General features: G+C 39.4%; 3 protein-coding genes across 5 annotated transcripts; 1 reads left to right on the top strand and 2 right to left on the bottom strand.

Annotated features, from left to right (window-relative positions):
- The first annotated feature begins 432 nt into the window (after positions 1-432).
- On the top strand, positions 433-1,724 carry rtv (QVR superfamily protein rtv). The gene is made up of 3 exons (XM_065478232.1): positions 433-613; positions 700-894; positions 1,220-1,724. The coding sequence occupies exons 1-3, from the start codon at positions 523-525 to the stop codon at positions 1,420-1,422; spliced, it is 489 nt and encodes a 162-aa protein (XP_065334304.1). The 5' UTR covers positions 433-522; the 3' UTR covers positions 1,423-1,724.
- HSPBAP1 (HSPB1 associated protein 1) lies at positions 1,714-3,414 on the bottom strand. 3 transcript variants are annotated; one of them, XM_065478229.1, is made up of 7 exons: positions 3,146-3,414; positions 2,924-3,073; positions 2,698-2,834; positions 2,514-2,632; positions 2,329-2,459; positions 2,170-2,271; positions 1,714-2,113 (listed from the first exon to the last, which is right to left on the bottom strand). In XM_065478229.1, exons 1-7 carry the CDS (start codon positions 3,323-3,325, stop codon positions 1,790-1,792), a joined length of 1,143 nt encoding a protein of 380 aa, XP_065334301.1. In that variant the 5' UTR covers positions 3,326-3,414; the 3' UTR covers positions 1,714-1,789. The 3 variants fall into 3 exon arrangements, with proteins under 3 accessions (XP_065334301.1, XP_065334300.1, XP_065334302.1); XM_065478228.1 differs by having other exon boundaries at positions 2,329-2,632; XM_065478230.1 differs by having other exon boundaries at positions 2,329-2,632; positions 2,924-3,093; positions 3,146-3,274.
- Positions 3,415-3,876: 462 nt separating this feature from the next.
- On the bottom strand, positions 3,877-12,921 carry LOC135938200 (carboxypeptidase D-like). The gene is made up of 22 exons (XM_065481791.1): positions 12,384-12,921; positions 11,769-12,010; positions 11,544-11,716; positions 10,089-10,250; positions 9,878-10,028; positions 9,709-9,815; positions 9,430-9,651; positions 9,186-9,377; positions 9,046-9,131; positions 8,792-8,995; positions 8,005-8,414; positions 7,448-7,700; positions 7,193-7,397; positions 7,013-7,142; positions 6,873-6,960; positions 6,730-6,810; positions 6,566-6,674; positions 6,008-6,320; positions 5,736-5,953; positions 5,538-5,674; positions 4,998-5,072; positions 3,877-4,933 (listed from the first exon to the last, which is right to left on the bottom strand). Exons 1-22 carry the CDS (start codon positions 12,804-12,806, stop codon positions 4,349-4,351), a joined length of 4,566 nt encoding a protein of 1,521 aa, XP_065337863.1. The 5' UTR covers positions 12,807-12,921; the 3' UTR covers positions 3,877-4,348.
- Positions 12,922-14,146: the final 1,225 nt, after the last annotated feature.

Raw genomic sequence — 14,146 nt, 5'->3', positions numbered from 1 at the left:
TTAGATATCGTTGATGATGATTTAATTTTAAATACAAATTTCCAGTTCAGCTGCTCAACATGTGCAGAACGATTAGAAAATACCATTAAACTAATTTTATTAACATTTATATATATAAATAAAATAATCATAAGTTTTTATGTAATTTCACCGTTTTTGTAGGTTTATTGAATTCTCATTAATAAAGGACACATATTATATGATGCTTTTCTTGTTGGAGGGACCTTTCCATAAAATTAGATCATTTGAAAAATGGTATTTATACACATTAGTGTTTTTCTCCTATTTTCTTATCTCAAAATTAATAAGAATTTTAGTACCAAAGCAAAATAACATATTAATTTATCAATTTTACGCCCTTTTGACACACCCTGACGCAAAGGTGCGATGGGCGTATGCCGTTGTTGAAGGCGGGCAGAGTAGAAAGTAAATGAAGGAGGAGTGGGGGATTAAGAATTCGAGGTCACCAGCTCGCCAGCAGAAGGAATCACATCAAAGTAAACTGGTTCTCTCCATGCAATAATGGAAATCAAAATCGGCCCATTTGGAAATGGCCAGTTCCTGACCTATGTAACTTTAGCCCTTTTCTTAATAGTCATCCCCCTTTCAGAAGGTAACGTACAAATCTCCTCAATTTCAATCCTTTCTCTTTCAAGCCTCAGGTTGAATAGCTAATTTATGTGTGCCACATTTTTTCAGGGATCATCAAGAGATGTTACTCGTGCATGTCGAGGGGCGAGCAGGGCAACTGCAAGGACCCCTTCCCCGCCAATGGCACCGCAAAGCCCATTAACGGAGAGGAACCCCAGCTGCTCAGGGGAGTGGAGACCATCCCGTGCGCCTCGGGCTGGTGCATAAAAAGAATGGAGGGCGGAAGCACCTTCAAGGAGGACGGTGAGAACAGAGATAAATTTTGATTGTTACAAAAACTTTCCAAAATATAAAATATATTAGGTTCTGTGGCCAGGCTATTCAAAAGCACTCAAAATTTCAATAAGATTTCTGTAAGGGTGTAATTTTTTCTGCTTTTGGTATTATCCCATTTAAGTAAGTAAAGAATCCTCTTCGATTTAAGATGTTCCCAACTGATCTCGTTTTAAATAACGATTTTAAATTGTCAATTTTTAAAAAGCTTTTACATAAAGTGATTAATTTAACGTCAAGATTGTCGTTTTAACGCCTGCAAAATGCAAAATCTATACAAACTATTTTTTTCTAGATTACGGAGTTGCAACGCGGAGACTGTGTCTGCAAAGACAGCCCTCGGATGGTGAGGAGCGGTGCGCAACCATCACGCAGGGGGGCAAGAAAATATTCGCCTGCTTCTGCAAGGGCGACCTCTGCAATTCGGCTCCATTCACGTGGGCGCCCAGTGCTGTCGTGACTTTTGTGTTAGTGATTTGCGCAAGACTGCTTCAGTGATCTGGAACTTAATTTATATGAACCATTTGTAAGGTATTTCACATGAAAACATTCTTAAGAGGAACGTATTAATGCCAAACTAGTTTAAGCTAAAAGTTTGGAACAAACAAAATGAATAAATTTTACCCAAATTTTTTCCAAGAAAAAAACTACCGAAAGTAGGAAATTGTTAACATCCTTCAGCCGCCTTTGACTTATTTTATTTTTAAATTTATATTTTTACCTGGCTGTAATCATATTGTTTGTGCAGTTGTTGGTGTATATGTGTCTTAGAAACTAAATACAATTAGATAATAATCTCACTCTCAAGCCATTTAATTCCCGAACCATAAATTAAATTTAAATCATTTTTAGATTAAACAACTTTTTAATCTTTCAAAAGATGGTCCCGGATTTTTGATAACACATCTGGTGCGCACATAGCATTAATAAGTTTTTTGCTGAAGTCTAACTTTATATCACTTTCTGCAGCGACAGAGTCAACCACGACTTTCCTTTTCAAACTCATCAACTCTTTGAAATCATCCTCTGAGCAAATAGCTATTCTTGAAGCTCCAGCAGGCAAATCACCACAAGCACTAGTTTCCGATCGGCACTTTTTAGCTGGCGGCTCATCAAAATCACTCGCAGTGCAGATATGGGTTGCCCACTTCACGTAATTTAAAATGTTCTTGTCTTCCGTGATGTCAGCCTGGAGAGTTGGAAATGTTAGACTGCTAAAATGACTTGCAATTTTAAATAGCACACCTCGTTGGGGTTTAAAATTAACTCCTTGTTGTCAAATCGGCACACAGAAGAAACCAAGAGCTTGACTAGAGACTCCTCCACTTGCCTAAACCTATCACAGGGCTGCAATATTTGTAAGATAAATTAAATTCAAATAAATGAGAATTAACCTGCTCGTACCAGTGGGATCCAAGTATTCAAACTGACGGCGAGAGGCGAGATTGTTTCCACGTAATGCCACCAACCATTAGGCACAAAGAGGACATCCCCTGGATTTAGGGTGACCACGCGGGCCCCGGTCAAAGTGATACCTGAAAAATTAAAACAATTATATCTGGATATATTTACAAGGGTTATTAAAATACGTTTGGGAGGGGAGAAAAAATTAATTTCACTGTAAATGCTTGACTCTTCATAAGGAACTCTAGTTGCTCTCAACATCTTTCTGCTCTCATTTCCAGGTGGGAACAATATCCACTGCTTCCTATGCATTTATATATTTTAATGCCATACGTGGTTGTTTTTTGTTTTGGATAATTTTCAACTAACTTTCCATGTATTTGGGCGACTAAGTTAAAACCGTATGTGTCAACGTGACACGGAGTGTGAGCTCCTTGGCTGCCGATCCACAACGTTGAATCGTCTGCCTTTCTATCAGGGAAGCCTAAATCTTTCCACGATATGTCCTGGAATCAAATTTAAATTAATACCAAAATCTACATCATTTATTTTTTGAGCTATGCCCAATCTTATAAAAATTTTGTATGGTTTTTACCTTTAAAAAATCTTCTTTGTCCTTAAACCACTCGTGGAGATGCTTATAGTCGAAATAGAGCCACTCTGAAGGATCAGCTGTCTGTGCATGTCCCAGAAACTGATTCATCGTCATTTCTGTTTGAGTACACGTCGATTCCCATTGAGGCAGCTGCAAGAAAACAGTCAGCACTGCTAATTAAATAACTATTTTATTTTTAAAATACACTCATGGTTTTCGTACCTCCGAATGCGCAATTTTCCCGCTTCGGAAAGGAAGGCGAGTTGTAGGGCCGATCTTTTCGCACCAGACGTTTATGGTCCAAGATTTTACGATTTCCCAGTGAGACACGCGCTTTTCCAAGAGAATCGGCTCGTCACAACTTGTAAAAAGGTCCCTCAAACTTGATTCAACTGTTGACATTGCGAAGGATCTACGATTTTTCCTGTTAAAGTATTATGGTACAAGCTGAAATTTGTTGTGTTTCAGTTGCTGTCAGCATCAGCTGAAGAGAGCTGAGCTTATGCTTATAGAACATAGTGCGTAAGTAAGAGCTCGCTAATCCCGCCCACTTCCAGAGCGCGAAAACTTTAGGTCACACCACAACCACACTAAAACCATAGGCCCACGACATTGATTGAGCACAATAATTAAAAATGAAACCGCGTAACTTTTTAGTTAAAAGTTTTTCGTGAAATTTTTGGTGGCTGAACCGGCTTCAGCCCGAATTTTGGAAGTTTAGGCCTGGCGGCGTCAGCTGAGCATTTTTGCTTGCGGCTGGGGGCTTATAAAATTTTTAAAGAGACGATTGATGGCTAATTTATTTGCAAACTTTCCGGTTTAGTTTGTCTATTTGACCGGCGGCTGACCACATGAACCGAAATTTGTTGCCTGCTTGGCGCTGCTCAGCGCGGCTGGCTTAGACCTCTAGATAATAATACGTAAATATGTTTTTGGTAATGGACACTCATTCATTTAATTCCGATAGTTTTATTTTGACAATGACAGATTTTTCGGCTTTTATATCTAAATAAAAAAATATTTTGTTACAATTTGTTCCCATTGAGTCCTGCATTTTTGAGTTATACAAATGAGTCACATTTTGGTCAGTCACTGTACATTTAAATAACTTAATAGTTAACAAAATAAACTCTCAAATCCTTACCAAGTGTCAGACAGCAGAGAAGGTGCTAACAAAACATAAAAATGTAAGCATGTGTATTCCTGATGCAATCACTTTTGAGGAATCAAATAATATCAGGAGTAATCCAATTAAGTTTGTGCAAGTTAAAATAATTGACTTTTACATAGCAAATTTACAAAGATTAAGCTCTTTCTTGTGCACCAATAAAATTTGAGCTAGCTTTTAATACCATTAATTTTATCAGGGCTTTGATCAAGTTTCAAAAATTAAAACTACACAGTTACAAAATCACAAGGTGCGTGTCAGGAAGACGAGCTGTCCCTGTCATCGTCCTCGTCCGCCTCGTCTGAGTCGATGGCGACGTCCATATACTTGCTCGTGGAAATTTCACCACTGCTGTGAGTCCTGTGCGACCTGCGGTTCTGCGCGGCAGACCTCTTATACTGAATTGCCGCCCTGAGCACGGTCACGGTGGCCGCTCCGAGCGTCAGCAAGCCGCAGATGAAAATAAGGGTGATGGTCGAAACGCCCAGGAAGGTGGGGTCCTCAACGAGCCGCAGCACGATCGTTTCGTGACTCTTGGTGGCCAGTTTGAAGTCGTGCACCAGCGGCAGGTAGTTAGGTGACGAGACGTAGAAGGCATACTCGCCAGGGGGCAGTGGTCGCCACATCAGGCCTCGTTTTGGCTTAACTGTGGCGTTCAGATTGTGCGACTTGATTTCTATCTCTGATGAATGCAGCATCACGTCCTTTATGTCATCCATCACCAGCACCGTCACGCCATAATCCACCTGCAGGGCCACCAACGACTGCAGCAGTGACGCGTTGTACTTGCCGTTCACGCCGAATTCGAGGGCCACGGTATCAATTCGCGAGTTGATTTTGTTCTGGATAAATGAATTGTTAATGTAAGAGATCAAAAATTCAAGGAAGGGAATTAAATTAATTTACCACAAATGAATCTTTTGGAGACTCTGGTAACTGAGTGTTGTTTAAGAAAACGAGTTCCATCGCATTTTTCAACACCTGAAATAAAAATCGAAATTTTTGCGCTTCGTGAGTAGTCAGAACCAAAAACAGAACTGGATTTTTAATAATGATTGAGTTATAAACAAAAATTCAGATATTTAAAATAGTTTTATGAACCATCTTTATTTTTTTACATATTTTAAAATTTTTTCGCAAAATGGCTTGATATTTTTGTAAAAAAATGACTCAAAATGTAATTACAAATAATCATAGCAAAATTTAGAGCTTGAAAGAAGAAAATGATTTGAAACTTTTTTGAAAGAAATCTGTACCAAAACTGGATTAAAAAATACAAATATGCGGCTCTGAATGTTTCAAGAATCTTTTCCTTGACAATTTCTGCGTCAAAATTTGACCAATATAAGAAGAATAAAAATTAAAACCAACTTTCACAATTTTAAGTTTTAACTTTGTTATATTACCTAGTAAAAACACTCTAAAGTTTTTAATATGTTCATTTACCTGAAGCTTAGAGTCACTACTGTCAGTCCTAGGAATGCTGACGCCTGGACTTTTCCCATTATTAAGATAAATTACTAGAGAGGGCTGGTGCGTTTCAATCCACTTCAAAATACTCTCTTCGCTGGGCTCATTGGCTTCTGCGTTACAAAATAATTAAATTAATTACCACACAAAAAATCACAATGACTCCGATCAAACCTAATAGCCACGGCAGGATGTTGACACTGGTGGCCTGAAGGAGACTGCCCTCGTCTTTAAATTCTGCGAATTTCTCGATAATGGTGTTGGCAACGCCCTTGGCAGCTTCCCTCGCTGGGCAAGGGTCTGAGTGGCATGTGAAGATGACTGCGGTGCATGGCGTTGTCGCGTGACCCACTCGGTTGAATCCCAATTGCAAATATTTGAAATCCTCGTTTCTATTTAATAAGAACAATTTATTTGAACATCTTAAAAGCCTGTATCAGCAGTACTTGATCAGCTTGGCGACTGAGGGGTAGAAATTGCAAAGTGAGTTGAGCCAGTTCTGTGACTTGGTGTCATAGTGCCTTGACGGCCCCATTATGAACTCCAGGTGCTTCAGCCGGCCTGTCTCCACGGTCACATTTAGCGTTTTCTCTGGGTAGCCTGGCACGGAGACCTTGACTCTGTGCTCGCCTGACGGCAGGATCGAGCGGAAGATAGCCTCATTCATGGAGTAGGTCACTTTGCTGTTCGAGCCGAGCACAACGACGCTGGCCTCTCGCAAGGCATTTCCTTCATCGTCCATTACTCGACCAGTCACGCCTGATGTAATTATTTTTGTAATTAAAAAAATGTTTTGATAAAAATTTGGAGGAAATTTCCAATGATGTCACTCATATTTCTATTGCTTTAAAAGAACGCAATTAAAAAAAGTTAACAAGGATAGTAATGTAATGACCGACTTGGATTCTCTTGGTATATATTGGCAATTATTAATATCTTGTATTTATTTATTTTCAACAATATATATGCAAGAGTCTTGTTTTAAATAAAAAAAATCACCTTACCTTGCAAAGCTGCAGTAACCAAGTTCAGTATGCCGCCCAAGTTTTGTCTCCATAGAATAGGAATTTGAGTTGCAGGCGGGTATATGCAGCATCCCAAATGCACAGAAACCTTGAATAAGCTATATTTAAATACCTTCAGACACCAGAAATTTTCCAAAACGTACCATAGGAACTGAATATTTAGAGTAGATTTGATTGGGAGTGAATTCTTCATTGGTCCTGTTCACAGCACAGAATGTGTTAGTCTGGAAAAGGAGGACAAGTTACAGTCCACATTGTAAGACAAAATAAAATTATCTAATTCAACCTTGGAAAACACACTGTGGCCCATCTTAAAATGCATCTCAAGGTTCTTGAAAAATTTGGTCTGCTCACTGGTGCCACTGGAAGGAATTCTAAAAAAAGCAGATTTAGTTTATTAAATAACTAATATATTTTAACCCTTACTCAAAATAGTATCCTCCGCTCCCAAACGATATTGCAAAGTCAATGTCCCATTCAGTGATAACTTTCTCGACCAACTGCTCTACCTTTCTGCTCTGGTTTGTGTATCCTCTTTGCTCAGGTGTACAAGACGCTGAGAAATTTTTTAGAAACATTTTAGAGGCACTAATAGAGCTGGCAAACCTCTAACACGGTCGAACTGATTGTTTGCGCCAGGGACAATTATGAATGACGCTTTACTGAGCAGATTCATGATTGCAGGGTTGGATTTTTGCGCGCCGATTGTCAAGTGGCGAGCGAATCTCACAAGAATTTCTCTTCCAATTGGCTCGTCAGGCTGTAGCCCTCCAATCAGCAAAATGTTCATTTTTTCAGATGGAACTCGAGCCTGGAAAATTTAATTGTGATTCAATAAAGGGATTTTAAGTTGAAAATTACCTCTGTGCCGACTGTGATGACATTATATTCATTCTCGATTTTTTCAAATTCGTTAAAGGTTTCAAAAAGTCTTTCGAGGTTGAACAGCACGCCTTCAATCTCAACGTTTCTCATGTAGGAAAAAGTCGGGCTCATGTTTTCAGCAATGTTGAAGTCTTTTAATTTCGACCACTCGTTTAAATTTGCAGGCATCATTGTGAAATTGAAGTTTAGGCTCTCATTCACATTTACCAGAACAGGAGAAGATTCGTATCTGCAACATTCAGAATACTATTATAATATTATCTTTATTTTCAAAAATAAACTTGAAAATAAAAATAAAATCGAGCTATTTGCACAGTTTATATCTTGTCAAACCACATTATTTAATAGGCCCGCTCTTAAATTACGTGAAAGGGGGGCACACAAAATATCACTAGTAGATAGTTGTATTTTTTACATTTGCTTTATTTTTTCATACATAAATTCAAAATAAATAAAATTTCTTAAAAATCGAGTCATTTCTTAACTAATGTATTTCAAAAAAATAGGGAAATAATTGTATCTAAAATTTATACCCAGAGGCATAAGCGGTGATGAGATAGGTGCCGGGCATTAGCAGCCTCCAGTACTCGCCATTTGGCGTCACTCTGGTCTTGTGATCAATTCCGTCCACCTCAAGGAAACTGCCTTGTACTGGCTGGCCACTATTGTCCAGCACGAATCCTTTGAGCCCTATGTGAGCCTGCTGTACAAAATGCAGCAGCGAATCCTTGTTTTCAGTCCAATAACCCAGCAGGGCATCCGCAGGTGGGTACTTGTTGCAGCTCATCTCAACGGTCAACTCGAAACAATCTTGGAAGATGTAGTTCCAGTCTTGCATCCCTCCATAAACGGCGTACCATGAAGCGCCATTCACTGTCCCCTCGTGGAAGAGTTCCTTGGTACGCAGCTTGCACTGCGGGCCTCTCATCATGGATGGATTGTTCTAAATTAAACAGAAAATGAAATGTTTAATATATCTGAATTTTACATGCGTTATTTTAATATATTAAAAAATATTTTGGGTCTATTTAAAAATTTAGTCCCACAGAGATTAAGGGTCAATACTGAATTAATATTGAGAAACTACAAAATGGTGTAGATTTAATTAATGCATTTTTTATTTCTTTTTAGAGACTATAAATAATGCAAATATTGGGGGAGAATAAGAATAACAAATTTTGTAACTTGAAATTAAAATATGTTTTTTATCCTATGCAAGTAACCATTATAAAATATTTTGGTAAATAAAATTTATTTTCTCAAATTGTCTCAACGCAATTTAATTTCATAGCAATAATTAAAGTGGTTAAGACTGCTTACCCTGGCATAAAGGTGAGCCAAGTGTTGGAAGACGGCATTGTCAGGTGCTAAATTGGCCTGGCCCTTAGCCTGACCAGGCGCCTGGCCATCAAAGGGATAATTGGCGACGACTGAGCCGCCATGGAGGTTGGCTGAGAGAACAAAAGGGTAAGATCTGGTCCACTCCATCACAGCCATGGTTTCAGGTTCAGCATTAGGAATTTCCTGAAGTTAAAAATTAAATCTTGTTCAAAGTATAACCATTCAATTGTTACATTGAAGTTCTGGTACTGATCTGGAAAATTTCTGTTCAGATCCACGTCATGCGCGTTGTTTCTTCCCATCATGCTATCTTTTGAGTCTGAAAATGTCACGTGTCACAATGGGAATGTAGATAAGCATGGAGGATTTTTACCTGGTGACGACATTTCATATCCATCTGGATTCATGGTTGGCATCAAATGCAAACGAGTCGAATCCACTATTGAGGTTGCAGTTTCGTTCACGCCATAGTTGGAACAAAGCCAGTGGGCCAGAGTGATAAGCACTTCTCGCCCGACCACTTCGTTTCCATGCATGTTTGCAACAAGTTTTACCTCCGGTTCACCTAATATTTTATTTTAAACGAGCTCTGTGATAAAATTGTCAAAAATTAATACCTTGTTCATGAACTCCAGGGTTGTCGGAAATTTCCAAGACATACAAATCCTTCCCCTTAACACTTTTGCCGATTGAATAAAGTCGAGTGATGCTTGGATAGTTTTTAGTCAGAGTCAAAAGGTCTTTAAAAAGGGCAGAGTGGTCATGGTGAAAAAACTTTGGGAGAGGTTGCACCTTGGGAGCAGGTATCACTTGCAGGCCCTTTTGAGAAGTCAAATTATCTGCATTTGGTGAGTAAATAAATTAAAAATTAACACCACGCATTACGAGTTTCAAACCAATTCTTGGGGATTTGCTTGGCAATGAATTTGTGCTTTCCAGCTCAAAATCAAGCACGGCAGTGTGGTCCTTTGTGACGGTCACTGATTTTGTTTGCGGATTGTGCCTGGAAGGTTTTTGGACACCCTATTATATTTCGCTTTTTTTTGTAATTTGTCTAGCACTCACCCTGTAGCATTGACCGTGATTTCGTAGGTGCCAGGTAAGAGGAGCCTCCAAAACTCTCCTCTGTCAGAGGTAGAGATTATGTGCGAGTTGCCCTTGACCAATATTTGGGCACCACTAATTCCCTGACTGCCATTGGACGAACGGACAACTCCTGAAGAAATTTTAAGAATTAATGCATGGTGCTTTATTTATTGCACTTTGGAAATTTCACCTTTAGCACCCCAGTGTGTCGCCTCCATGAAGGACAGCATAGCTTCTTTGTTTTTTATCCATTCATTGCTGAGCTCCTTGCTAGCTGGATATTTGCAACAAGACAGCTCAAAGGTCACTTCGTAGCAGTTTGAGTGCAAGTAGTTGTAATCCTGCATGCCACCTGAATTTTAAATTAGTATAGATTACATTTTAATGTGCATTAATATTTGTGAGTGAGTAGTACACTAAACAAGGATATTAACCATGGAAAAATTGTTTTAAAAAAAGGTTTGCTGAAATAGAGTAAAAAAATGAGCGTGAAATTAATCTAAATTTTGATAAGACTGTGGAAGAATTTCTATTTCAAGCCCTTCAATATACTTAAATAGATTGTGAATCAACTTTTAAATTATCTATGAAGAGAGATCATAAGCTTTAATCAAGAATTGGAAATTAGTTTGTAGGCAATTGTTTGCCAGAAAAAACTGTAGTGGCTTCTGATTTCATATCTGTAAATAAAATGTACCGTAAATCCACCACCGCCACTACCATTCTGCTACTTCCGCCACTGTTTTTCGGCGTTGAGAGCCGCATACTGAATGAACGAATTCTTGCTATCAGGTAAGCATCACTCATGCTTGAAGATCTATTGCCAGCTACCGCACAACCTCCTCGCACCTTCTGGCCACCTCCCATCGCACATCAAAAACGGCTGCAGACTTCCCGATTAGCTCCTGATATAGAAGTCAAGCCAATCCTTGATGGACACCTGACGTACCACTTCCCTGCTCACCTTCTACTCCTCAGACAATTGAAGCTGGGCATACACTCTGTCCTCTCGCTGTCTGCCCGAGAGACACCCAGCCGCGCGTGAAACGAATACCACCACTTCATTGATTGGAGGGACCCCACTGCTCCATCGCAGCCCCCTCTCGTCTGCAACCTTCCATCACCGACTCGCCCTGAGTGCGACCAAGACCATATTAAATTTATCGTCGCATGTCTTGCGTCCTGTTAGGCAAGACTGGTCTCCGAGCGACATGACCGCGCTTCTAGAGTACAACAACTCGGCGCATGACAACTACCTAATTCAACCTGTCGAACGACATGGACAACGCCCCAACACCATCATCGACTTTTTCAACCCGGATTTCTGGACATCCTGACTCAAAGGAGGAACCTAATTTCATTCCAAACAATTGTACACATCAATAATAAATACAATTCAACTTAACTCTAAATTGTGACAGGACGTTCCAACACCAGGTTTCAAGACCCCTTGTTGATTTTGTGTAACAAAGAAGTAGTTGTGAGTTACTTGTCGCGTTTCAGTCACCTGACACATACAGCTTTTTCAAGCAAATTCCTCCAGTGTGCGTTTATTTATAAAAACTCTTTCAAATACATTTAACTTTTATATTTGATATTATGCTATTTGTTCAAATCGTTTAATAAATAAATCAATGTCAGTTACCTTGAACATTGTACCAGTGAGCTCCGTTTGTGACGCCTCCAGGAAAATGGTCTCCTGCCTCACACTTAATGTTGTTTTTCATCAAAGTGTGTCCGTCCGCGTACAGCTTGGCCAGACTGATGAACAGGCTGTTGTCTGGCGTGGGAGACGCGACACCACCTTCCTCAGGGCCCCTATATTTAAATAATTTAGAATTTCCTAGATATTATGTGATGAATTCTTTACCCTGTGTCGTCGAAAGGGTAGCTGGCGACAACGGCTCCACCGTGTAAATTCCCAGAGAGCACGAAGGGATTATTTGAGATCCACGTCATGATCAGCACGGTTTCCTTCTGCCTTCCTTCTATGATGTATTGAAAATAGTCTTTTTTTACTCTGTCGAATTGGTCTGGAAAGTCTCTGTTCAGGTCCACACGGTTGTAGTTGTTCCTGCCTCTGTAGTCTGATAGAGAATCGCAGTTTCCCTCCTAAGATAATAAAAAATTTGGCATAAGAAATCAAAAAGATGGAAATTTTTTCTGAGCATCCCAATCGTCATATCATCGAATGAGAACGGCCCGTGCAATTTGAAACAATTGTAACTACATACTCTTATATCGCCCTAAACAACTTATACCTGCCAAAAACATGCCATGTGTTTATATACATCCAAAATTTTCAGCTCAAAAATATTATTTTATCTGTTTTGTCTTAATTTTTTGTGCATGAAAAGTCATTTTTCTTGAAAGGTTTGAGACTGTTAAACATTTATTTTATGATTTGGCGAAAAAAAATAATGAAAAAACGCTGGATTCCCAACCCTAAAAGTCATTAATGCAGGAAATAATTCTCCTTATGTACTTTAGCTGCAGCGAATCCGTCAGGGTTCATGGACGGCATCAGGTGGAGTTCGATCGAATTGAGCAGGGCAGTGACCCTTTCGTCCTTGCCGTACATCTTGAGCAGGTACTCGCCCATGAGGATGACTAGGGCCCGTCCGACCGTCTCGTCACCGTGCATGTTGGCCACCCACTTGAACATCGGACGCCCGACCGGACGCCCTGCCTGCACATCCTCGGCCAGGCGCAGCACCCACAGTTCTCGCCCCTGGACTGACTGTCCTATGGAGTAGAAATTGGCCAGTCGGGGGTAATGGGTCGACGTCTCGTTCAGCCATAGCGTCAGCTCTTCATAGGAACGGTGAGCGAAGTGCAGATCGTCCGCAGCCTGGATACGGCCCAGGAGGGACAAGGACAAAAGTGTGATCACAGCGGACACTTGCATTTTCCCTCGTATTTTTTCAAGCAGTCGTCATGACATTTTGCTGTTCGCACTGGCAGAGGTTGCTGGAATTTTAAAATGCCTCCAAACTGCGAATGCAATTTAAAAGGCAGAGCAAACAGTAAAGTAAAGGCAAGCAGGCACCTGTTTGTTTACGTAGAGGAGGGCGTGGCTGAGGCGTGGCAGCCGTCGGCCGTGGCTGAGACTCACGCATGGGGGTAAAAATAGTACATATTATTTATTTTTGTGATAAGAGCGCGGGAAGAAAATTGGGGAAATTAAATAGGATCTTTTAAGACAACTTTTAGGTTTTGGTGACACCATACACCATACTGTAGGACGGCTTGCTTGATATGGATTTAAAACAATATTTGCCGCTTGATTACATAAATTTCTAAGACTTACTAGAAATAAGTTTTGGTCCCATTTTGGCTTTGTTCTCCTAACAGGGTCTTTTAATAACCGATAAATAACTTAATGTAGCAACTTTTATTTGCCTTTTTTGCATTAAAATAAGTGTCGCCCTTTCACACAACATGCTTTTTATCGACCTTGACTGTGACACACTAATATATTTTCAATTAATTGAGTAAAAAACAAACGTTATCGCAACGCAGATAAAAAAACTGCCGAAAATTTTAAAACCGTCTGACCTGCCGGAGGTGTGGAATTAGCGGGTATTAGCGCGTATCGCGCCATAGCCAGTAAGCGTTTTAGAGAGAATAGAATTTGCTCCAGCTATTTTTCTGTGCTACTTAGCTGCACCTCCGTAATTTAATAAAGCCAAATTTTTTAGTCTCATCTATCATAATATCTTCAGGAAAGTGGTTCCACAAACATCAAGAAATCGAAATGATAATGCGATTTTCATGCTCTTGAAAAAGTTAGGGATTTTTCAAAATTATTCCAATAGGAAAATGGTTTTAGCTTAGGGAAATCGCGTGCAGAAATTAAATTGATTCAATAGTAACGGTTGTAGAAGAGTTTGAATATTTAAAGGAAGATTTAGTAAGCAAAAATCCATCGAATTATCAAGCTTTATTTTGGAAATAAAAAAATAAAAACTAAAGTGTATAAAAACAATTAATGAATTGGTTGAAATAAAACTGAATTGCATTTTTTATTTTGCAGGTTGCAATGCATGTTGGTAAATACAAGTCAAATTTAAAACAGCTTTATCTGCAAAATTTTGGAAAGGAAATTTATTTGAAAAATTTGGAGCTTTATCAGCTTGCGAATTTGCCTAAAATGTTTCTCTTGCACTCAGAGGCGCTAATTTAATGGCAAAAGGGTTGAATTAAACTGATGCTTAAAGAAATTTAGAACGATTTTCGTTAAGATGC

The sequence above is a fragment of the Cloeon dipterum genome, chromosome 2 (genome assembly GCF_949628265.1).
Source record: "Cloeon dipterum chromosome 2, ieCloDipt1.1, whole genome shotgun sequence".
Lineage (NCBI taxonomy): Eukaryota > Metazoa > Arthropoda > Insecta > Ephemeroptera > Baetidae > Cloeon > Cloeon dipterum.
This window is presented reverse-complemented; position numbering and strand designations above follow the sequence as displayed.